Genomic DNA, 26,180 nt, shown 5'->3' with positions numbered 1-26,180 from the left:
GTGTCTGCGTGGGTTTCCTCCGGGTGCTCCGGTTTCCTCCCACAGTCCAAAGATGTGCGGGTTAGGTTGATTGGCCAGGTTAAAAAAATTGCCCCTTGGAGTCCTGGGATGCGTAGGTTAGAGGGATTAGCGGGTAAAATATGTGGGGTTAGGGCCTGGGTGGGATTGTGGTCGGTGCAGACTCGATGGGCCGAATGGCCTCCTTCTGCACTGTAGGGATTCTATGATTTCTATGAACAATATTAGGCAGGAACTAAAGAGTGTAGATTGGGGGCAGATGTTTGAGGGCAAATCAACATCTGATATGTGGGAGGCTTTCAAGTGTAAGTTGATAGGGATTCAGGAATGGCACATTCCTGTAAGGATGAAGGATAAGTATGGCAAGTTTTGGGAACCTTGGATAACGAGAGATATTGTGAGCCTAGTCAAAGAGAAAAAGGAAGCGTTTGTCAAAGCTAGGAGGCTGGGAACACACAAAGCAACTGTGGAATACAAGAAAATAGAAAGAAATTTAAGCAAGGAGTAAGGAGGGCTAAAAGGAATCACGAAAAAGCATTGTCCAGCAGGATTAAGGAAAATCCCAAGGCTTTTTATACATATAAAGAGCAAGAGGGTAGCCAGAGAGAGGGTTGACCCACTCAAGGACAAAGGAGGGAATCTATGCGTGGAGCCAGAGGAAATGGGCGAGGTATTAAATGAGTACTTTACGTCAGTATTCACCAAAGAGAAGGACTTGATGGATGATGAATCTGGGAAAAGGTGTGTAGATAGTTTGAGCCATGTTGAGATCAAAAAGGAGGAGGTATTGGGGTTCTTGATGGGATATATCCCAGAATATTGAGAGAGGCAAGGGAGGAAATTGCTGGGGCTTTGAGAAAAATCTTTGTATCCTCACTGGCTACAGGGGAGGTCCCAGAGGATTGGAGAATAGCCAATGTTGTTCCTTTGTTTAAGAAGGGTAGCAAGAATAATCCAGGTAATTACAGGCCGGTGAACCTGACATCAGTGGTAGGGAAATTATTGGAGTGGATTCTTCGAGACAGGATTTATTCCCACTTGGAAATAAGTGGACGTATTAGTGCGAGGCAACATGGTTTTGTAAAGGGGAGGTCGTGTCTCACTAACTTGATCGAGTTTTTCGAGGAAGTGACGAAGATGGTTGATGAGGGTAGGGTAGTGGATGTTGTCTATGTGGACTTCAGTAAGGCCTTTGACAAGGTCCCTCATGGCAGACTGGTGCAGAAGGTGAAGTTGCATGGGATCAGAGGTGAGCTGGCAAGGTGGATACAAAACTGGCTCGGTCAAAGAAAACAGGGTAGCAGTGGAAGGGTGTGTTTCTGAATGGAGGGCTGTGACAAGTGGCGTTCCTCAGGGATCAGTGCTGGGACCTTTGCTGTTTGTAATATATATAAATGATTTGGAGGAAAATGTAACTGGTTTGATTAGTAAGTTTGTGGACGACACAAAGGTTGGTGGATTTGTGGATAGCGAGGACCATCAGAGGATACAGCAGGATATAGATCAGTTGGGGACTTGGGCGAAGAGATGGCAGATGGAGTTTAATCCAGACAAATGTGAGGTAATGCATTTTGGAAGGTCTAATACAGATAGGAAATATACAGTAAATGGCAGAACCCTTAAGAGTATTGATAGGCAAAGGGATCTGGGTGGAGTGGGACACAGGTCGCCGAAAGTGGCAATGCAGGTGGAGAAGGTAGTCAAGAAGGCATATGACATGCGTGCTTTCATCGGCCGGGGCATTGAGTTTAAAAATTGGCAAGTCTTATTGCAGCTTTATAGAACCTTAGTAAGGCCACACTTGGAATATAGTGTTCAATTCTGATTGCCACACTACCATAAGGCTTTGGAGAGGGTACAGAAAAGATTTACCAGGATATTGCCTGGTATGGAAAGCATTAGCTAGGAGGAGAGGTTGGAGAAACTTGGTTTGTTCTCACTGGAACGACGGAGGTTGAGGGGCGACCTGATAGAAGTCTACAAGATTATAAGAAGCATGGACAGAGTGGCTAGTCAGAAGCTTTTTCCCAGGAAGAGCCAATTACTAGGGGGCACAGGTTTAAGGTGCGAGGGGCAAGGTTTAAAGGAGATGTACAAGGCAGGTTTTTTACAGAGGGTAGTGGGTGCCTGGAATTTGTTGCTGGGGGAGGCAGTGGAAGCAGATACGATAGTGACCTTTAAGGGGCATCTTGACAAATACATGAATAGGATAGGAATAGAGGGATATGGTCCCCAGAAGGGTAGAGGGTTTTAGTTAAGTCGGGCAACATGGTTGGTGCAGGCTTGGAGGGCCGAAGGGCCTGTTTCAGTGCTGTAATTTTCTTTGTTCTTTTGTTTTTATAACAACTTTATGTGCTGGTTATGGGGAAATGCAATCTAGAGCTCAACATACACCATCAGATGTATATTCCAAGCTGCAGTGTACAGCATCAGATTTCCACTCAACATTCTAAAACGTGCCACTGCAAACTGACCAACGATAAGCAAAAGAAAATAACATTATTCATAAAGTGTCCACAGGGTGCTGGAACCAGATGCAATTCATCATACAGTTAAGTGAAAATGTGGTAAATGTTCGTTAGTACACAAGGATTTTTCCCCCCCATTCATCCTCCCCTCTAATATTATCATATTGTGCGTAACAATCTGTCCCATCCTACTGTCTCACTGACCTTCCCACATAACACACTGGCTAGGGGCTGATCTTGATCATTTCCTCCCCGTCTACCTCATCCTCCCCATTGCTGATCCTGTGGACTCTGCTAGTCGTAAAGCTATCAATGCTCCTCGCTACATCTTGCTCTGTGATGTCTGTTCACTTCTGGACAAAGCCCTTGCAATCCATGAATTTATCATCGATTCGTAACATGGTCTAGAAACCTGGCTGAAGCCAGGTGATATCATCACCCTAATGGAAGCTTCCCTGCCTGGCTACACCTTCCACCAGTTGCCTCGCCCACACCGTTCTGCCAGTGGTTTGGCTCTTATAACCAAATCTCACCCTTGCCTGTCCCCTTATTCCTCTGTCATTTTCATCCTTTGAGCATCTCATCTTGTTCCATCCCTCTCACTTTTCATTCAAAATCTTCATTCTTTTCTGCCCATTAAATCTTCTCAATAAGCCATCCTTCAGCCTCTGTAGTGAATGACTTCTCATCCTAAGTAATTTTAACCTCCATCTCAAGTCATCATGCTCTCTCTTTGCACCGAGTTCACTGCCCTCATATCCTCCCTTAATCTCCCCCATGTAAACTCTCCAACACACAGTCATGATCAATTGTTGACCTTGTCACCTCATTCAGGCTTTGCCACCCCATAGTATTAATCACAGATAATGCCATCTATGTAATTTTCTTGAATCGCTGCACACCCACATTCCAATTCCCCCTCCAAACTATACTTCCTCTGTATCTACCCTAAGGAAAAGTAACCTTCCCCAGTTCACTTAGCGCTGCACTCAAATTCCTAACTGTCTTGCCTTAGGCCCTCCATTCACGGCTAAATTCTGCAGCCAATGATCTGCTCAACTATCCCCTCATTGAAACCATTATTCTCTCTCACTCTGACCGTCCCACTGGTATGACCCACACATTCGCTCTCTTAGGTTCAAGGGATGCAGAATTGATTGGATATGGCTGGTTTGATCAAATAAAGCACTAAGCGGGTCCTGCTTGCAACTGCTAAAACTGCTCAGTATTTCAGGATCATAATGGAATGCAAAGCTAACGCCAGCTTCTTTCCTCTACTGTCTCCAATCTCACCTCCCAGGACAAGTGCAAGGAACTCTTTGTCACCAAGATAGACCAGTTGAATAGCTGCCTGTCACTTCCCATTCTTCCCTTAGCCCACCAGGCCAAACTTTCTCTCAGGTTCTCCTCAGCCCTAGATACCCTCTCTGAGTTTATTTTGTCCATGAGCCTTACCTCCAGCTCTCTGAGTTCTAGTTCCATTGAACTACTGACAACGCAACATTCCTTCCTGGCTCCCATGTTAGCAGACATCGTTAACAGTTCTCTCTCCTCAGGTTCTGTCCCTTTCTCCATTGAATCTGCCATCATCAAGCCTCTCTTCCAAAACAATTCGATCCTTGATCCCTCTATCCCTGCAAACTCCCCATCTCCAACCTCTCTTCCCTCTCCAAACTACTTAAATGTGTTACTGCCTCCCAAATCTCTACCAATCTTTCCCAGAACTCCATGATTGAATCCTGCCAATTGGGTTTCTCCACCCGGCCATAATACTAAAACGGCTCTTATACACAGAAATAAAATAGGAGCAAGAATTGGCCCTCGAGCCTGCTCCACCATTTGGTAAACTCATGACTGATCAGATTTCTCCACATTCCTGCCCAAAAGCTTTCATACCCCTTATCAAAAATCTACTTATCTCTGCCTTAAAAAATATCCAAAGATTCCACTTCTTTTGAGGAAAGGAGTTCCAAACTCTCTATTCTCCAACTTAAAAAAAAATTCTCCTAATCTCTGTCTTAAGTGGGCTACCCCTTATTTTCAAACTGAGACTCCTGGTTCCAGATTTTCCTACAAGAGGAAACATCCTTTCACATCTATCCTGTCATGTCCCCTCACGATCTTGTACGTCTCAATCAAGGCACCTCTTACTCTTCTAAACTCCAGTGGATACAAGCCTAGCCTGTCCAACCTTTCCTCATATGACAACTTGTCCATTCCTGGTATTAGTCTAGTAAACCTCTGAATTGCTTCCAACACATTTATATCCTTCCTTAAATAAGGAGATGAATACTATACAAAGTACTAGTGCCCAGTATAACCGAAGCATAACCCCTCTATCTTTGTATTCAATTCCTCACACAATATATAACATTCTATTATTCTTCCTAATTACTTGCTGTATCTGTATACTAATTGTTTGTGATTCATGCAGTAGGACACCTAGATCCCTCTGCATTTCAGAGCTCTGCAAGTTCTCATCATTTAAATAATAAGCTTCTTGCCAAAATGGACAATTTCACATTTTCCCAATTTATACTCAATTTGCCAGATCTTTGCCACTCGCTTAACCTATCGATATCCCTTTATCGCCTTATGTTCTCCTAATGAAATCACAAATGGCATCCTATGTAAATATGACAATGGCAAATTATCGCTTCTCATCATTCTCAACCTGTCTGCAAACGGATATGTTGGACCACACCCTCCTCCTTTAATGCCTCTCCACATTCAGCAAACTGGATGGGACTGCACCCACCTGGTTCCATTCCTAACCATTCCAATCATAGCCAGAGAATCAATTAATTTTCTTCCCATTCCACACAGTTATCGGATCTATCTCCTGTTTTTTTATCTACATGCTGCCCTTAACAACATCATCTAAAACCCAGCATTAGTTTCTACATGTGCACTGACCACACCCAGCTCTACCTCACCACTACCTCTCTCCACTCCTCCACCTTCTCGAAATTTCAGACTGCAAATCCGACATCCTGTGCCAGATGACCAGAGGTTTCTTCCAATGAAATGTTGGCAAGACTGAAGCCATTGAGGGCGATCTCCTTCAGCCCCATGACATTCAAACACCCGCACTCCTCTAATTTTGACCTTTTGGGTATCCCAATTTTAATCGCTCCATTAGTGGTTATGCCTTCCGATGCCTAGGCGCTAAACTATGGAATTCCCCCTCTGCCTCGCCTTCCTCCTTTAAAACACTTCTTAAAATCCTAACTCTTCGATCAAGCTGTGTGTCACCTTCCCTAATATTGCCTTACGTGGCTCCATGTCACATTCTATTTTTATAATACTTCTGTTATGCGTCTTGCGATGTTCTGTTACTTTAAAGGCACTATACAAATACAAGTTGTTCTCGTGTGAGAGACAATGAAGATTCTGCTTTGAACAAGGGTGTCAAAGATGGGAGAATTGCTGAACAAGATCAAGAAAAACAAGGGTACCTATAGGCACAAAAGGCTAGGATGTACAGATTCGAGAGTGTAATGTTTACTGACTTGAAAGAAGAGTCTTTTCTGATGTTGGGGTAGCCATCATCAGCCCAATAACAAATTTGAACTTCCTCACACCCACTATTTTTATGTGTTGGTTCAAATTTTCTAAGCCCTAAAAAAAAAACTGCTTAATTGTGAGACACCGTTGGGGGAAGCCTGCTGAGGAAGATTCTGACAAAGAATTGTTAAATACTTTGACAAATAAAATGTCACAATTTAATGCTGTCTTGAAAGTAATTTTTTAAGTAAATATTTTAACAGCAGCAATTCATCAAGGGGAGGCGACGGCCTAGCGTTATTATCGCTAGACTACTAATCCAGAAACTCAGCTAATGTCCTGGGGACCCGGGTTCGAATCCTGCCACGGCAGATGGTGGAATTTGAGTTCAATAAAAAATATCTGGAATTAAGAATCCACTGATGACCGTGAAACCGTTGTCAATTGTCAGAAAAACCCATCTGGCTACACTAATGTCCTTTAAGGAAGGAAATCTGCCATTCTTACCAGGCTGGCCTACAAGTGACTCCAGTGTCACAGCAATATGGTTGACTCTCAATTGCCCTCCAAAGGCAACTAGGGATGGGTAATGAATGCTGGCCAGCCAGTGACATCTGTGTCCCATGAATGAATTTTAAAAAGTGCTATGCTTTGCAATAGTATGTTACCATTATATTGACCAGTATTAAGTGTTGAGATACATTTGAGTATTTCTATTGAGACAGTCCCATAATATATTTTTCTAGTTTTGAATGTATTGGGAAAACTTCTGTCATGTTTTGGACGGTGATTTAAATGTCAGGAGATCTTTAGCTTAGAAACAAAATTCCCTTGATAATGGAAGTAAAAGAAAATCTAAGCACCTGTTCTACTCCGTTGATTGAAAAAAATCTTGTTTGAAGTGAAAATTAAACTCCATCTGCATCTTTAGAAAAGGCCATCTTTTCTTTCTGTTTTAATAGACTCAGTTGCTCAAATTTCCTAGGCTTGGCTGAGTTTCAAAAAGCCCTAGAACAACTTACCTCAGCAGGGGACTGTGTTCACATTTTGATCAATAGTTTTAACATGGTAAGTAGATGTGTTAGTTTGCTTTTACAATAGATTGACCACTTGAACGGATTTATATTTTTTCACAGTTTCTATGAATTAAGAGTTTTTTTCCAGGTTAAGTGTCTTTGAATTACAGCTCAATTAGATTGTTAGAAGTTTATTTTTTTTAACATCCATTTCAAAGACATCGTCCAGATCAACCCATTGTGCATACTGGGCGAGTGGGTATGGAGGATACATGGTGGGGAAGAGGCATGGGGAATATAAGGGGGCATGAATGAAGCATTGCGTGGTTTGAGGGAGGCATGGGCATGGGTGAGGAGTAATGTTTAAGAGTTCTAGGAACTATACTGGGAGCTGGATTGCTGACCCTGAGAACTGAGGCGGGGCTTCTAACCAACATGCCTCTGAACTCTCACACCTCCCATCCAAGTTTCAGTGACAAAAATATAGTGGGAATGGGATCTGGAAGCCACAAAATGAGCCCGATCTCATGTTTCCCCAGCCCGAGTCAAAAATACAGGCCCATATTTTTAGCTTTCATCCAACTTAATCGCAGAATGTGTTGAATTATCTGTTTTTCTTGATTTCTTTATCCAAAAATCCCATACTCTTACCTAATTGTGCAAAACAAGGAATGGAAATCACTGCAACCTGTGATGAAGTCGGAGGGTTCAGAAGGTAGAGCAGTACAGGGTATAGCTATGAACATAAAAATATAACAATTAATAAACTTGCCTATGGATTAATCTTAATGCCATAGAATCAGTGGTAGGTTTACTAATACCACTTACCAATTACCATTTTTAACAAGTTCTTAATTGTCCCAAATTGCATGCAATGTTAGTCTATGGTAGCATCACCTTCCTAAACAGATTTACTACTCAGCTGTGAGTGGCATCCTCAAGTAATTCAGGACACTGTCAAAATGAAATCCCCCATCTTAAATGTAATGCTGAAACTCAGCTGCTATTTTACACTTCAAACAAAACTCCCACAGTAAATATTAAACACTGTGGTTGCTATAGATGCCAGTTGCCGTCTCTCGCATTAGGCACAACACGCTCTCATTCCCTCTGACAAAAGCATATGTTCAGAGATCAGTCTCAAGTCAAAATATTCTTGTGCATATTGAGGTTGCAACAATCATCGCCTTCACTCTACTGAATACAATGATCATTCTTACAATATACTATATAATGTACTATTAGAATATCACAGTAAAATACAAGGTCAGTTTTGAGATTGGCAAATTGCTTTGTGCTGACAAAGTTTGGGTGAAAAGGGACCAAAAATTTAAGTGACCAACATATTTTTTAAAAGCCTTTTATATTTGATCTTAATCTAGATTACTTCAGCTTTCAGCTTACAAGCCCCAGTGCTCCATTATTTGGAAAGGGTCTATGCCAAACTTAAAGTCTTGGTAAGATTGCAATAGTAAGATCTTGCCACTTGTGCAGTTATGTCTGGTAATCTCAAGAATCTATCCATGGCCCAGTTCCATTTCTCATCTGCATGCTACCCCTTGGTGAAATTATCTGAAGCATCATGTTAGTTTTCACAAGTATGCTGACCACACCCAGCTCTCTGTCACCACCTCTCCCAACTCCTCCACTACCACTAAATTATCAGTTTGCTCATCTAACATTGTGTACTTGCTGAGCAGAAAATATAAGTAATTAGCCATAGTCCAAAAAGGACTACAGGTGTCTCTGAAACATCCTCCAATTAAATATTGGGAAGACTAAAGTCATTGACGGGAATGTTGGTGGGATTTTCCCATCCCGTTGCAGTGAACGGAGATCTGGCTGGACGTCACATTCCCCGACCTCGCTGCAGTGGGAGCGTGGCATGAACGGCCAGTAAGGGTCGCGCCCAATGTATTCAGTCCCCACATCAAACTCTGCCAACTCTATTTCACTTCCTGGAAATAGTTTGAGATTAAGCCAAATCGTTTTCAATCTTGGTATCACATTTCATCCTGAGGTGAGCATTGGATCACATATTTGTGCCGCCACTATTCCCACCTTGCTCCACTTTGCCCCTATCTCAGCCAATCTGATGCTGAAACTCTCATTCATGCCTTTGTTACATTTAGACTTTCAGTGCGCACCGGATTGATCTCTCACATTCTACCTTCCAAAAACTTGAGGTCATCCCAAATTCTGCTGCTTATGCCTTCCATAGCCAGTCTCGTTTCCCCTATCACACTGTGCTCACTGACCTACCTTGGCTCCCCATCAACCAGCATCTTGACTTTAAAATTCTCATCCCTGTTCTCAAATCCCTCCAAGGCCCCACCCCTCTATATTGCGGTAATCCCATCCAGCCCCACTACCCTCTACGATATCTGTGTCCTTCTCATTCTGGTGTCTTGCACCTCCAATTTTAATTGCTCTACCATTGATGGCCATGCCTTCAGTTGCCAAGCTTTGGAACACCCTCCATACACTTCTCTACCTTACATTCCTCCTTTAAGACACTCTTATGTGGCTCATTGTCAAACATCGTAAGGCTCCTGTGAAGTGCCTTGGATTGTTTCATTTTGTTGCTGCTGTTCCGATTGCAAATTATTTGCAAAATAATAAAAATACCAGACACTTGGCGGGGATTTTCTGAAACCCTCCCCTTCCCTGCCTCTCCTCAGTGGGTTTCTGGCGGTGGAGGTGGCCGACGGTGGAATCTTCCAGTCCCGCCAAAGCGAACGGTCATTTGCGTTGCTCGCTGGCTGTGCCATCAAGGATTCCTCCAGTCAATGGCGACTCCCCCCTTGCTGCTAGAAAACCCGCTGCTGGGGTGGGGCAGCGCACTGGAAAATCTCCTTCATTTGGTTTAAATTTCTTGAATTTATATTCTGCTTCCAGAGGATCTCATTCTAGTCACTGAAAATAGGAAGATATCACAGCACACCTCATTTTAACCTGTATTAGACAAAAATACGATCTTACCTGGTGTGATGATGCAGTGTACATCACTGAAGATTTCTTTGAGGAACTGGATTGATCTTGACCGCTGACGGTTGGCCTGTATAAGATACAAGAAAAAATTGTCATTTTAAGAGCCGATCGTTAACTGAAGGGGAAGATGTACATCAGAAAGCTGCAGAACAAGAGAAATGAAATGGGTGCGATGTGATGCAAATGGAGAACAACCCTACTGAATCTCAAAGTCACCCTGAAAAGCAGAGATATATAAGATCTTGAGGTGACTTTATAGGGTGGACATCAGGAAGATGTTTCCCTTTGTGGGGGTGTCTGGAACTAGGGAACACAGTTTAAGCACAAGAGGTCTACCGTTTAAGACCGAGATTAGGATTTTCTTTGTTTCTCCTGGGATTCTCTTCCCCAGAAAACAGTGGGGGCTGGGTCATTGAATGTTTTCAAGGCAGAGTGAGATACAACTTTGACAGACAAGGCAGTCAAGGGTTATGAGGGCAGCCAGGAAAGCAGAGTTGAGACCACAACTAGTTCAGCCTTGATCTTATTGAATGGTGGAGTCGGCTGGCATGGCTTACTCCTGTTACCAAGTCCTTTGTTTCTATGTTCTCCAGGATGGCTTGAGCCGATGGAAGATTCAGTGCTCTACAACTTCCATTTATACAATGTTCTGGCATTATAGCTGCTCTGAGATTTTCAAACAGATGCCAGTTTGTGAGCGTTTTTAGATACAAAGTCACCCAGGAACGAACAAGGATTGGTTATAGGTTTTTCACTTAGCAGCCAGAAAGAGAAATAGACCTGCTTTGCCACAAATGTACCTTTCATCAGTCAAACCAATACAAACAATGTATATATTCACAATTACCCACTTAATGGAAAGGCAGAATTATGAAAAATAAAATAATCCTTTTGTAAGTTAAAATTATCTTTAAATAGTGACGTACCTGTATGTAATCGACTGCAGTGAACTTAGAAGCAATAGCTAAACTTGCTCGAGTATCTAGATTCTGTAAAAGAAAATACTGATGATATAATTTAAGAAAAATGGTGATTTGTTTTGCAGTGGGAGCTCTAAGAACTCACACCATGTTGGTGTTCTAATAGCTAGCGACAATGTCTAAATCTATATACGCAACTTCCAACGTGACAAGAATCGGGAAGAAGCACAAAAATTCTCAGGCAGAGAATAAAGCTTTTAAAAAACAAAGTTATCATCTGTCATTTTGCCTGTCAGCTATCCTATTTTGAACAGTCTTTTTTAAACCTCCAGTCTTGTAACCAGCAAAAACATGAGGCAATCAAATCTTCATCGCCTCATGCTGACAACACATAAAAGGAATTCCCCACCTTGCTTCACAGCTGGCAACTGTTAGGTAGTTAATTCTATTATACAAACCAGACTGTCAAGGGGCATTATTTTTTTTTTTAAATGGATAAATGGAACTACCAATTTGGCATGTCAGCTATGACACTCACCAACTTTCACGGATGCACCATAGAAAGCATTCTTTCCGGTTGTATCACAGCTTGGTATGGCTCCTGCTCTGCCCAAGACCGCAAGGAACTACAAAAGATCGTGAACATAGCCCAATCCATCACGCAAACCAGCCTCCCATCCATTGACTCTATCTACACTTCCTGCTGCCTCGGCAAAGCAGCCAGCATAATTAAGGACACCACTCACCCCAGACATTCTCTCTTCCACCTTCTTCCTTCGGGAAAAACATTAAAATGTCTGAGGTCACGTACCAACCAACTCAAGAACAGCTTCTTCCCTGCTGCCATCAGACTTTTGAATGGACCTACCTTGCATTAAAGCTGATCTTTCTCTACACCCTAGCTATGACTGTAACACTACATTCTGCACTGTCTCGTTTCCTTCTCTGTGAACGGTATGCTTTGTCTGTATAACGCGCAAGAAACAATACTTTTCACTGTATGTTAATACATGTGACAACAATAAATCAAATCAAATCAAAAAATCAAAATCCATTTTTCAAGTTCAAGATGGGACATCAAAACACAGGAAGTCAACTCCCTTATTGTTGAAATCGTCAAATCGTCATTAAGTCAGGTGAAATAATCAGTGGCACTAACTTAAAAAATTAAGGGTACCTTTTCCATTAAATTTAAGCGCTTAGCTTGGTATTTTCAACGGAATCCAATTATTTCCTTACCATCTTGTTGTATTGATTCTTAAAATCCATGTCCAAGGACTGCCGTATCTCACTCAGAATGCAGATAGCATGAGAAATTTGTACCTCCTCCAGCTCTGGGATGTGAATGTCTACCAGTGTTGCGCCAAAACTTTGTAGGTACTGCGTCGCTACATAGGAATGGCAAAAGCAACAGTATTGATTCTCAAATACTGAAACAGTTAAACTTGCATCTTTTTTTTTAACCTTCAGTCCCCTTCTTAAAACATCTGTTTTATTTTCTGTTCATGACAATGGGATATTAGCTTGTTGAGGCCTCTTGTACCAGGCATTAGAATTAAGGGTTTCCATTTACAACCCTTTTCCCCTGACATGGATGTGGCATTGCTGGATAAAATACCAAAACAGCAGCCCAGCTGACCTATCATAAATCAAAATTTAGCTTGATACATCTTGTCTGAGCTACTGATTTAAAAAAGAATTAATACATACTAATACTTGTTCTTTAGGCATTTTTTTTAGTGCTCCTAATATAAGTTCTTAAATTTATCTTATTTTTTCACCAGTCCCTCAAGGCCCTACATCAAGCAGGGGAAATTTTATACCATCTCTGCGCTGTTAAGTGGTATGTCAGAGGAATAGTACTTTTTTCCCCCCCTTCTTCTTGCTGGGTTGTGAATGGCTCAGAATGAGAATTTACCATGTAGGAAACCATTGGTGTAAGACTGTATTACTAACACACCGGCACCGGACTGAAGTTTGCATTTACACAGGTATCAACTTCATTGGGCATACCTTGCAGTTCCTCAGAATCAGACTCTGAAGTGGGTCCCATATTAGTGGGCACTTTCTCCACTGCTCCTCTCCTCACGCTCAGCTTTGCCTTCCAGAGAGCACCCATCAGGAAATCTCACAAGTATAGGTTTGTGATTAAGGTCCAGAACGGCCTAATGGATGCAGGAGGAGGCTCCACTGCAGATTTTCAGCCCCACTGTACAGAACGATAGCCGGTAGATTTAACACTGAGACGAGGAGGAACTACTTCCCGCAGAGAGTGGTGAATTTGAGGAATTCATTGCCCCAAAGCGTGGTGGAGTCAGAATTGTTGAGTGGTTTCAAGTAGGAGATAGGCACATTTCTAATTTTTAAAAAAAGGATTAGGGGGTATGGGGAACAGGTGGGGAGGTGGATTTAAAACCAGGGGGGGGATCAGCCATGATCTGTTTGGATGGCGGAGCAGGCTCGAAGGGCTGAATTTGCCGACTTCTGCTCCTAATCCCTATGTTCCTATGTAATGATAAATTTAGAATGGAAAATTTCAGTTATCCATGTATCCTTACCTTTATGGCAAAGGTCAAAAATTTCAGCATTACAATCCTGTTAAAATGCAAGACAAAGAGGAAATTTAGAAACAAATAGAATTTCAAGATGCAAAACCACAAACTCATATCTGGATGTAAAGGGTGCCACAAACATTTAGGTCCCAGTGCAAGGGCTGGAGAGGGAGGAACTGCAGTGTCACTCTGGTTGGGGTGGCAGAGATGCAAACAGTGATAGAACCCACATCCACATGGTTCATGCCCCGTGTGTCTTCCCTTTGATACTGATTTCACAGGAGGCAGGGAGACAATTCGTGTGCCACTTAAGGGACAAGACTGGACAGTCGGAGAATTCTGCCCAGTCGGCTATCCTATCGGTCCAACAGTAACTAGATTGGCTCAGAGCGTACACAGGTTCCACTCTGTGCCTCTGAGACCCCAGAATGCAGCAGTAAAAGCTATAGTGCTTTCACTGATTGAGCTGCCCCCCCCCCCCCCCCTCCACACCCCTCACTTTCAAAATCGTAAACATTGCAAGTCATTTTTCTGCAGTTACTTGAAGGGAATTGCTCCAATCTCTAACAGTTTTATCAGAGTGTTTCACTCTCTCGAGCAGGAGAAACATTCATAAATAATCTCCCTCTGGCAGATATTGGAGAGGAATCACAAGCAGGCCAAAGGGGTAGGTGGGAGCTTTATCCTGCCACACCACTGCTACACCCATAATCCATACAATTTTATTCTGCAAACAGAAAAGACCGAACTTTACCTTGAAGAATTTCCGATCTATACCAATTTTTATGTTCTTCAGATCAGGATTTCCAATATTGGGGAAGTTTAATGGAGGTTGTTGGAGACCTGAAAGAAGGACAGCAATGTGACACCAATCTATATCAGACCTGCCCTGAGAGAGCTTGACCGTGAAGTGGATCAAAGAAAATGTTACCGATTTGAAAGGCGGCACGGTGGCACAGTGGTTAGCTCTGCTGCCTCACAACACCAGGGGCCTGGGTTCAATTCCGGCCTCAGGTCACTGCCTATGTGGAGTTTGCACGTTCTCCCTGTGTCTGCGTGGGTTTCCTCCAGGTGTTCTGGTTTCCTCCCACACTCCAAAGAAGAGTGGGCTAGGTGGATTGACCATGGTAAATTGCCCCTTAGTGTCGGAAGGGGGGGGCTAGCAGGCTAAATACGTGGGGTTGGGAGGCATAGGCCTGGGTGGGATTGTTGTTGGCGCAGGTCCGATGGACCAAATGGCCTCCTTCTGCACTGTATGGATTCTATGATTCTAAAGTTGGATTTACATCCAGACCAGGGAGGTGAAACAAAGCTTTAGAAGAACACTGGACCTTATTTTCAAAATAGTAACTAGGCTGCAAATAGAATTAGGCAATTTTTATAATGTTTCCAGTTGTAAATGTGAAAGTTAACAACGTCACTCCCACTTTTACATGTGGGAAATCCTTTACAGGACTTTTCCCAAAGATCCTTCCCACCGATCGGTGCATTCTTTTGCACTGCCAGAGATTTTCAAAACATTAAACTTCTACATCTTGTAAATTTGTACTAACAGTAAAAGATAAATTCACATGCTCAAAAAAAGCAATAAAGTCTAAAACAAACACTCAGTTAAATGAAGATCAAAAATAGGCTGAGGGACAAAAATAACTCCACTGAAGAGAGTGTGCTGACTGAGGTTGGGAAGACACAGGTTTCATTTAACTTTCTTGGGCATGTGAATTCCATCATTTTGTCGACTATCAATCCTTCACCTTGCATCACCTGTAGCCAAGATAACAGATGGACAAGCTGTTCCCAGATCAGCGCCAAGGCTGATCGCCCCTCTGAATTTCTCACTCTTTACCAATACATATTATTGTGCTGGGTAAATGAGCCTTCAGGAACTCCTCCGGCTCTGAAGCATGCGTGAAAATTGCCTTCATTTCTACCAGGAAGAGGTTTAACCTCTTTTACAAAATGTCAATAAAAATGCAGGTTTGAGTTTAAAAAAAAACAGAAGAAAATCCATTGCAGAGTTGGCACTTAAATTATCAACATATAGAAACAATTAACAGCTAAAGACCAGCTGGTTCATGGTGCAACTGCTCGCTGGAAGTAAACAGAAAAAACAGTTTGGACCAGTATTATTTCCCTGTTTTACTGGTGTTCCATTTTAAACTATACAAGACCAGTTCAGACCAGTATTTTTATTTCCCTCTTTTACTGTTTTTCCTTCTGGTGAAAAAAATCGCTTTAGGGGCAATCTTACTGGCTTGTCACACTGTTCGATCGTTGTGGCAAGCTGGTAAGATCACGCAAGAGGTGAAAAGCCGTGTTTTGAGCCTCGGTTTCTTGTCTCTTGCAATCGTACGAGCCTCGATCTGACGGCGTAGTCAGCCTCACGCCTGGGAAGGACACGTGGCGGATTTGAATATTTCTAACATGATTAGCGATCCCAGGACGCAATCGCCCGGGCTCACTTGCCTTAATAGCCTCACAGTGGAGGTCCTCACCAGTGAGGATCACGTATGGTCCCCAGCAACGGGGACCTGACGTGATGGCCTCACCAGAGGCCACTGAGGCCCCCCCCCAGGTTGTCAGGGGCAGGCCCTTGGGCACATGGGACCCTGACAGTGCCAATCATATACCCTGGGAGCACCCACCAAGCACCGTGGGGCAGGGCCAGATCTGAAGGGGATGCAGGGTGGGGAGCTGCATAGTCTGCATCAGGGGTCACCACCAGCATGGGGGAAAATTGGGGTGTGATCCCCTGGGAGGGGTGGGGGGGGGCACGTTTAGGGGCAGCGATCGGAGGGGTGGGGGTGTGATGTCCAGGGGGGAGTGGGGGAGTGACAATTTCGCAGTGCACTGTTTACACTTGACACAGTGCACTGGGAGATCAGGGCACATGCACAATAGTGCCCTCTAGCAATCTGCAGCCGACTTCTCGGTGAGTTTAGGCCCCGCACCTCCCCTACTGGCGAGAATCAGATTGTAACTCATTTTTTGAACTGAGTGTCATAAGATTTGATTTTTTTCCTTCGCCAAAAAAAAGGGTCTGAAACTCTCCCGTTTTCACGCTCGTTCAGCACTTTTTTGGTAAGATCACCCCCTTAGTCTAATTTGAGAAAAGCTTCACGAAATTTCTTCTGCAATTGTTGGAGACAAACAGGTTCCAGGAAATAATGGTGAGCAAGAGACACACACCATTAACACACATCCACCTTCTAGATGTGGTTATGTGGGTCACACATCAGGCTCCCCTATGAATGTTGGCAGCAAATCTGCACTCACTGTACGTGCTAGTAACTTATTCCAGAGGTTGGCAACCTCTTAAAGAGAAGAACTTCTAATCTAATCATTTGCTCTCCCAAATTATACCTGGATTGCCTGTCTCCCCAGTTTGCTTAGCCTCTATATCCTATCTAGATCCAGTATCATTTAATTATTTTTTTAAAAGGCTAAATTAAATTTCCTCAAAGGTTACACTCTCCTATAGTATAAAGCGCCATGTCTCCCATCATGTTAATTAAGGGTTATTTAAACTGCATATAAATCTAATAGACTTCCACGGGGCCTATTCCTGGGCTTTTATCAGCCACCAAAACCGAGGTGATGGTGCCAGCAGGTTAGAACACTAGTCAAGTGACCTCCTCCGTATTGGCTTAAATCCAGCAATAAAGAAATCCTCCAGAAAAGGTTGGAATGTTGTACAATGGGATGGCATGGTGGCACAGTGGTTAGCACTGCTGCCTCACAGCGCCAGGGACCCGAGTTTGATTCCTGGCTTGGGTCACTGTCTATGCGGAGTCTGCATGGGTTTCTTCCAGGTGCTCCGGTTTCCTCCCGCAGTCCGAAAGATGTGCTGGTTAGGTGCATTGGCCGTGCTAAATTCTCACTCAGTGTACCCGAACAGGCGCCGGAGAGTGGCGGCTGGGGGATTTTCACAGTAACTTCATTGCAGTGTTAATGTAAGCCTACTTGTGACACTAATGAATAAACTTTAAAATAACAATAAGGAGAAAATCAATGCCGTTACACATCCCACTTATAGGCCGGAACTCTACCACTGTGGCGGGCAAGGGTCCAACAATGGAAATCTCTGTTGGCCTTGGGCAGGAATCTCCAGTCTCGCCCAAGTGGCAGGATTTTACAGCCTCACTCAGGCGAGTCCGGAAATTCCCGCCCATAAAGTTCTATTACAACTCTGCCAGCTACATTTTTCTCTTACACGTAAAGCAGTCTCATTCAACTAACAACAAATATTCAACCCATGAATATACATAAATGTTTTCAGTCAATTATAAAACTTACCATATGGTTCACTGGGGTCTGGGCCTGCCAGAATGCCATAGGATATCGCTGCATCCTTTACGGAGGTACAAATTGGACCTGTCAGTAGAAGCAAATTATTCAGAGATTTCAGCTTTGTCCAAAACAGCTTATTTGTCCAAACAGCTAATTTCTTATAACTCTGGAGACAAATGGGATTAAGGAGAGGAGCTTGCAGCTACTTTGGAATTACTTATCTGCATTATTATATGAAATTTAGGAGCAGAAAGCAAATCACCAAAACGGAAAAACAATTGAATTAAATATTGTAGATCTATAGAGCAGGTGCTTTTGATCCTAAAAGTCATGTATTAGAACAGTATCTCGAAGATAAGGTACTTCTGCATTATCACTTTTGCATCGTATTGTATTGGAATATAAATTCATCTATTATAAAGGGGGGGAGAGGGGGGCTTTGATAGAAACCTGAAGGTAGTGATGTTCCCACGTGTTTACTGCTCTTGACCTTCTAGGTGGTAGGAGTCATGGGTTTGGAAGGTGCAGTCAAAGGAGACTTGGGATAGTTCACTCAGCCTTGTATACATATGTTCTTTTATTCATTCGTGGGACATGGGCGTCGCTGGCTGGCCAGCATTTATTACCCATCCCTAGTTGCCCGAGGGCAGTTGAGAGTCAACCACATTGCTGTGGCTCTGGAGTCACACGTAGACCAGACCAGGTAAGGACAGCAGATTTCCTTCCCTCAAGGACATCAGTGAACCAGATGGGTTTTTCCGACGGTCAACAATGGTTTCGTGGTCATCAGTAGATTCTGAATTCCGAATTCCGAATATTTTTTATTGAATTCAAATTTCACCATCTGCCGTGATGGGATTTGAACCCGGGACTCCAGTACATTAGCTGAGTTTCTGGATTAATAGTCTAGCGATAATACCACTAAACCACTACCTCCCTTGAATATCATGTATTTTCATTGCAAATCCATAAATTTGGACAGGGAATTGTGTATGTAACTTAATGGAGTACAGAGTCTTGTCTTACCCAAACTGACAGTAGAATAGGAAAGCGGATATGACCCAAAGGTGCTGATGCGACCAAAAGTAACTAAAAGAAACACAAATTAAAAATAAAACTGTTAATAAATTTCCCGTTTAGCAATAAATGAACTAACAAATATTCAGGCTACAAGTCAACAAATGTTCTTGAGACACAAACAAATTCCATATATAACAGGATGTCACAAAATCAGTGTAAATTTAGCTACATAAACAGAAAACCTTAGAATTAAATAGTGCCAGACGTCCTGATTCCAGTATATTCCTTGTTACAACTCCTGAACATCACAAGACGTTGGCCAGGAATCTCTGGGCTGCGGTTGTGTAGAAAGCCCAGAAGAACAGGTTTCCTGAATGTCCTGAAGAATTTAATCTTTTAATTGGGATTCTCGTCCGCGGTCAGCACAATTGACTGCCATGGGACCTGTCAGGTAGGAGGTCTGCTTCGCAGGGCCGAAGGATTATGAGACCAAGTAGATGGGGGAATGGACAGATTTGGAGGGTCCTTTGTGGTCAAGGGTTGCGAGGCAGATCTGGGGGATGGGGGTTTCCATGGTAGCTTATTGGGCCTGAAGAAAGCACTTCTGCACCTCTTGGCTCAAAGGCACTTGCCTCCACCCCTCTTAGATGCTTTAAACTTCAAAGGGCGGGATAGAGTTTAGCACTGCTGCCTCACTGTGCCAGGAACCCAGGTTCAATTCCGGTCTTGGGTGACTGTGCGGAGTCTGCACGTTCTCCCTGTGTCTGCGTGGGTTTCCTCCAGATGGTCCGATGTCCTCCCACAGTCCAAAGATGTGCAGGTCAAGTGGATTGGCCATGGTAAATTGCAATTTAGTGTCCCAAGATGTGTAGGTTAGATGGATTAGCCCTGGTAAATGTGTGGGGTTATGTAGATAGGGTGGGGGCGATGGGTAAGAAGCACTGTCAGAGGGTCTGTGCAGACTCGATGGGCTGAATGGCCTCCTTTGTATGATTCTAAGTTTCTTGAAACCCAGTTGCCTGTGGTTAAAATGTGTTAAAATGAAGGCATAGACTCATCATAATGTTTAAATGACCAACTTGCTTCTCATGAGTGGATTTATTGCCCTCCAGGTACATCTACTTAAGCTGCAAGTGGGCTGGTACGAAGTGGGTTGACTCCTGTACCAGATATTTTGACCACTGACATGACCACAAGCCACTTTTTTTAAAGAGTAAAAATTCCACCCTGTGTGAGGTGATTTCATTGATCTAATCCGAGGGCAAAATAGACAGAATTTGTCTTGCATATCGATGCCAAACTGGTAGGGTTTACCAACATACAATTACCGGACCCTAACTTGCAGTCAATTGTCTGAGTCACCTCAACAAAGGATTTCTATTTTAAACTGGCAACTAAATGCACAAAGACCTACAATTAGGCAGATGTTCAGCTGAACACAAATCCCTGAACATTAAAGAGCTCCGCTGTGCAAGCACGTTTTGAAATCACATCAAAATAAAAAATACCTTTCAGTCCTACCACACCACAAAACGATGCTGGAATTCTTACTGAACCTCCTCCATCACTTCCAATAGCCAGTGGGCAAAGACCTTTAAAGAAAATATCACAGGTTAAATCCACAGACAGAAACTGCAACTTCTCGAATTACTTATTACTGGTGTTGTGCCATTTTATATGTGTGTTTTTCCAAAACAAAAATGCAGTTTAACACATTCTCTTTCTTCTAGATAATATATTTTTTTAATCAGGGATATTTCAAGTTCTTCTGATGGCTCAGTAAATCTATATAGTCAGTGGCTAAGCCACACCAGACTGGAAAAGTTGCAAGTTTGTGCTGTCTGTGGTGAATTAGTTGATGTGGATGGTGATGGCACACTGTAATTGATTTTGGTACTTGCTAATTAGAAAGGGGAAAATGTAGCCTAGGATCCTGCTCCCAATTACAATCAAGCGACATGAGCTGAAAGTGTACCCAGGACATCAGATCAGTGGGGGACTAGACTTGGCTGCCCCACCTACAAATTCTATCAAGTTGTGGCCACTTGGTAATGTGCAGAGCGTCCAGCATCAATGGGAACATGTTCTAGTAGTGGTCAAAGACTTCATGTAGACATACAAAGAGGACAAAACCCATTTTGCTTTCAAGTAATCAGAAAATTCATTCACTACAGGCCGAATTGAACGAGATTGGTGAGAGTGCCTACACAGTGTCAGTATTTAATTGACTGATTTCTAGAAATTGTCATCTTCTAGAAGCTGTGAAATACAGAGCACTCTTATCATGATTCATTCTGATCTGTACCAGCCAAAGTTCTTAAGCAATCCACAAAAGTTCACAAAGCTCCATATTTATTATAGGCAACCATTTTGGTCTAGAGTTTTGCGTTTAGAGTGACTAACGAGGCATGGACACTTGCTGCTGACCTCAAAGAAAATTGCATGAACAGATCTAGCAATACCTGTGGTGAGAACTTGATTGTACCACAGTTTAATGGGTTTCCCAGCATAGAGTTGCAGTGATGGAATCTAGAGGCATGATTTTCCCAGAAAAAAACTAAGTGCCAACAGGTCATAAAACAGGAGTTTTTTCCGCCCATTTTTTGGATGAGCTTAGTTAACTGAATTTTCAGCACTCTGTGCATTATAGAGGCTGTCAGGGGATTTATGCCGGTGGGGTGGGGGGGGCAGAGCCTAAACCCGCCCGAGAGGCCAGCATCGGGCTGCTGAGGCAGCCACTGTGCATGTGCTGATCTCCCAGTATAGTGGCAGAGCAGTTGACATGCGCCTCCCTGGCCCTCCCCCCCCCCAATCGCTGGTCCAGAACACTCCCCCAGATCGACACTCAACCCGCCAATTGCCGGCCCCAAGCACTTCACCACCCCAGTTGCCAGCCCCGAACCCCCCCCCCATCAATGGCCGGCCTTCTCCTGATTGCTGGCCCCAGTCTCTGAGCGCCGCCCCACTACCAACCCTCAGCCCCCATGCAGATTCCCCCCATTCCCTCCCTTCCTACCTCCTCCCACCCCCCCCAGTCTCACTCTGCCCCTGTCTCGTCCCACCCCCTCAGGCCCCAACTCCTTGGCATTGCCTGGTGCCCGCTGGGCAGTGCAGGGTGCCAGACTGGCAGTGCTAGGCCGGCACTGTCCCAGGGGAACCCACTTGCACCCGACTTCACAGGGGGCCTTAATGGCTTCTTGTCCGATCAGCAAGGCCATCACACCTGATCCCCATTGCTGGGGGCCAAACGTGATCCCCACTGTGTGGGCCTCCACCGGCGAGGTCAGAAACAGGGACAATACTGTCCCAGGCTTGCTAAAAAGATTGAAATCAGCTTTTGAATATTGTAACGAGCCTTATGCTATTCCCTGGCGCAAGGCTAATTACGTGGAAAAAATTGGCCTGGAAAAATTGCGATTCGCTGGTTGTAATTCCCTTTTTTGGCCACTTGACATTTCTGGCCCACTGCACTATTCGAGCCTAATCGCGCCCAAGATGTCCAAATACCAATCACGTTAAAGAATTCTCATTGACAGCCAAGAAGGAAATTGCAAACACCAAAATTATTTTGTAACTCTTTTTGAAAAGAATCTGAGAATAAAGATTGGGGCACACATGGGGTTAAGCAAGAAGCTGAAATATCATGGAATTTTTTTCAATTGTTTAAAAACGACGAGTTTAAAAAGTCTTGTAATTAATCATAATGGAGATGTTTAAAAACATTCCACAAATATGTTCAGGGATCAGTTGTTCAGCAATTGTTATTACTCAGATTAATGTTAAAACCCAGTTACACCTTACTGAACAAGGCTTAACGTTTTTATGGGCAGGTCTAACTGTGATACGAGACCAGACGAGGGAAGTTCCCACCAGGTCAGTTGATTTCACTGACTGCCAATTCCCAAGGGGAAGGCGGTGGTATGAGCAGCGACCTTCATACCCAACTTGAGAATGCCCACTTAAATATGCACCTACGGTAAACCCTGAAGGTGCAATCAGATTCCAAGGAGTAAAGACAGCAAAAGTCAGCACTCGCCATCAAAAAAGACAGAAATCCCAGGGCCAGTGAATCCAATCAGTTCCCTTTAGATGCAGATTTAAATCAGCTCCTTGTGTCTACGACTAGCTATGTGAGCACTACCTTGAGCAGATGTTACTGCCAGAAAACTTGTATATATTATTTCTACATTCTTCATTAAAATAACTGGCTTAAAATAAAAAATCACTTTGAAAATTGATGGGAGTCGGTGTCTCGTTCTTGGAGGATTTGAACTCATACCTGCTGCGACAGCTGCCGCGGAGCCGCTGGAGCTCCCTCCAGTAAAATGGTGTGGGTTATAAGGATTTCTGGGAACACCATGATACCTGCAGTGACAGGAGAGCGTGTAAAATATATATCCAAGCTGCAGACATTTTTCAATGTACATTTCCAATGCCTCGAGAACATACAGAGTTTATTTTTGTTTTCTCTCTTTTGCTGTGATCTTCCACTACAACCCTTCCTAACTCATCTCTGCCAATCTGCTGATACAGACTTGCTGGAGTGTGGGGGAAAGGACAAAGGGTGCAACCCAAGAATGATGATAGCACATTTCTGTCTATAAATACAAGCAAGGTTGATATACCTCACAAACTAACAAACAGATTGGTAGCCCTTCACAGTTAAAGGAAGAACCATATTGTTGTTGGCCTTAATTCAATCTGCAGAGGGTGGCATAAGTCTGAAATGTAGAGCCCGAAGTTGGGTGTCTTTTAATATGCTGGTGGAGGAATGGTAAATATGGACCCTTGGGTCCTCACAGGGGCAAGCATACTGCCTGAGGTATCACTGGATCAAGAGATGCTTAACACAGCACTACAGCAACACCCAGAGTATTTCCCATCCGCCTTGGTTCATTGTTAGAACAGCAGCAGTTATCACCCAGACTGCAAGAAATGAGCCTTTGCCAAACGTAGCCTTCCAAGATTTACAACGGAAGGGAAAAAGATCTGTGCAGAATGTTCAATACACAAGTGCCAGATATTATAATGGTGGAGAAACTAGACTTCAAAGGTCTCCAAATAACAGCAACTTGTTTAGCATGGTGTCCAATTTTGTTTTGTAATGCCACAGTGAAACACCCAGGGACATCTTACTATAGATACTACAAGCTTTAGAAGAGTACACATTGTTGTTGTAGGAAGATAATAAGCACATTCAGGCTAGCCAGCAAGAAACTTATGTTAGATAAACGTAATACAATTTCTGGAGGAAATAAAGGAGTGCATTGATAAAGGAACTGCTGTTAACGTTGTACATATGAATATTCAAAAGGCAATTAATAAGACTTCTTTTCTTTATTCCTTCATGGGTTGTCACTGGCAAGCACTCATCCTAATTGCCCTTGAATGGAATGTCTTGCTGGCCATTTCAGAGGGCAGTTAGGAGTCAACCACATTGCGGTGGATCTGGAGTCATGTGTAGGCCGGATCAGGTAAGGATGGTAGATTTCTTTCTCTAAAGAGCATTAGTGAACCAGTTGGGTTTTTACAATAACCAATGATAGTTATTGTGGTCACCATGATTGAAACTAGTTTTTAATTCCGTTTCTTTGCAGTTGCTGGGTCAAAATCCTGGAGTTCCCTCCCTAACAGCATTGTGGGTCAACCCACAGCACATGGACTGCAGCGATTCAAGAAGGCAGCTCATCCCCACCTTCTCAAGGGCAACTAGGGATGGGCAATAAATGCTGGCCACCCAGCGACGTCCATGCCCCACGAATGAATTTTTTAAAAATTTATTGAACTTAAATTTCACCAATTGCTGTGGTGAGATTTGAATTCACATGCCTGAGCCCCTGGATTATAAATTCACTGACTAAAGGATAGAAAAAGAGAGAAAAATGGTTGAAAAGGTTTCTTGGACTGTAGTTTAAGTCAGTTTCGGACAATTTAATTGTGTTCCAAACCTTGCCCACCCGATGGGCAGTGCACTGGGTTTTGCATGGGCTGGTTTTGGGATAAGGAAAAATGACCTGTGTTCAACATTCAATTAAATCTGAAAACAAAATGAATGAAAGAAAAATCAAGAGAATTTGTCCGTGCAGAGAGTTGGATAGGACAGAAACAGTGGTGGAAATCCAATTTAAAAGCTATTGTGGATTATAAGTCGATAAATGGATAAAATTAAGAAAAATTTTAAAAAGGACAAGACAAAACCGAACAGGGGACTGCCACTAACTCAAATCGTATAGGGTTAGAAGTGAATCAGAAAGATCAGGCAATGAGGGGTCAGCGCAACATTAATCTACAGCGCAAGACTACACTTGGAGCACCTCTCAACAATGCTGCAACCTCTATTACAATGGTTCAAATATACCATTGGCCGGATCTTGACTTCCAATAGAGGTGAACACGGAGATGTATGGCTCTCCTGAAGGAAGGCAGCAACGGCACCAAAAGTTCCAGAGGGCTCAGTTACACTGCAATCTGGAACGTGTGGTTCACCAGAATTGGCTTCATAAGTCCCACCAGGACCTCTGTCTAAGCTTGGGCTGTTTGCCTGATACTCACACTGCTATTCACAGTGATGTATTTACCGCTGTTCCTAGTAGCGAGGAGCACAGCCCTTTAAATCAGAAGGTATGTCAAAACACTCCAGTGGTCCTGGCAATTCCCCCACCCCCACCCCGGGACTGCTCACCTCACTGTCCAACTCACTCAGCCCTTTACCCTCCAGGCACTGTTCAGCCACCTGCCCTCAATCCCACTGGTAGGGCGGGCGGTGCCAGGGAGCGAGGAGAAGGGAGTCTCTGCCAAAAACTGGAGGTGGGGAGTTGCACCAGAATAAAAAAAAACTTTGGAAACACTTGTAATCACTTTGAAAAGTTATCTGAAGGCAGAGTTCAAAGAGCAGGTCATCAGCTCATGAAATCAAAGGAGGCGTGGCTTCACCAGAATGATGCCCTGCCACTTGTCCTCCCTACCTTCCCTCGCTGGTGATCCAGCCAGGAGTACAAATTCCCTCTGTAGCTGACGGTAAAGGTAAGAATGTAATTAAAATGCAATCAGTGGTGTATGGCACCAACTTTGCCACTGACTTGAAGATCTAGGCCATATTATAAAAGCTAGATCAGATACTAATCCACATTGTTTACAACATGAATGCAGAGATTCAGCACTGGCATCATCTTGGAAATCTGGCACAAAGCAGATCCTTTTACTGTAGTCAGTACATAACATTAAGATAGTTCCAGTAAAATAAAAAACAGAAAAATTGTGTCATTATACTTCTTGATTAAATATATTACAAAAGAAAATAAGAGTAAATTATGATCAATGGCAGCCATGACCTTTGCTGTCTAGGCCCAAGACTCTGGTATTACCTTAAACCCAGTTTCCCTACATCTCTTTCCTCTA

The 26,180-nt window shown here is 43.3% G+C and overlaps 1 protein-coding gene across 1 annotated transcript in view; it reads right to left on the bottom strand.

Annotated features, from left to right (window-relative positions):
- The window catches only part of LOC144506507 (uncharacterized), a 60,732-nt gene that overhangs the window by 4,007 nt on the left and 30,545 nt on the right, over positions 1–26,180 (bottom strand). Inside the window, exons 9-18 of the mRNA XM_078232715.1 lie at positions 23,062–23,147; positions 20,291–20,374; positions 18,789–18,851; positions 17,769–17,846; positions 14,227–14,315; positions 13,479–13,515; positions 12,160–12,308; positions 10,927–10,989; positions 9,992–10,067; positions 7,661–7,745 (exon numbers count right to left, since the gene is read on the bottom strand). Of these exons, the coding sequence (XP_078088841.1) occupies positions 7,661–7,745; positions 9,992–10,067; positions 10,927–10,989; positions 12,160–12,308; positions 13,479–13,515; positions 14,227–14,315; positions 17,769–17,846; positions 18,789–18,851; positions 20,291–20,374; positions 23,062–23,147 (810 nt within the window). The remainder of the gene's footprint in view (positions 1–7,660; positions 7,746–9,991; positions 10,068–10,926; positions 10,990–12,159; positions 12,309–13,478; positions 13,516–14,226; positions 14,316–17,768; positions 17,847–18,788; positions 18,852–20,290; positions 20,375–23,061; positions 23,148–26,180) is intronic.

The sequence above is a fragment of the Mustelus asterias genome, chromosome 17 (assembly GCF_964213995.1).
Source record: "Mustelus asterias chromosome 17, sMusAst1.hap1.1, whole genome shotgun sequence".
NCBI lineage: Eukaryota > Metazoa > Chordata > Chondrichthyes > Carcharhiniformes > Triakidae > Mustelus > Mustelus asterias.
This window is presented reverse-complemented; position numbering and strand designations above follow the sequence as displayed.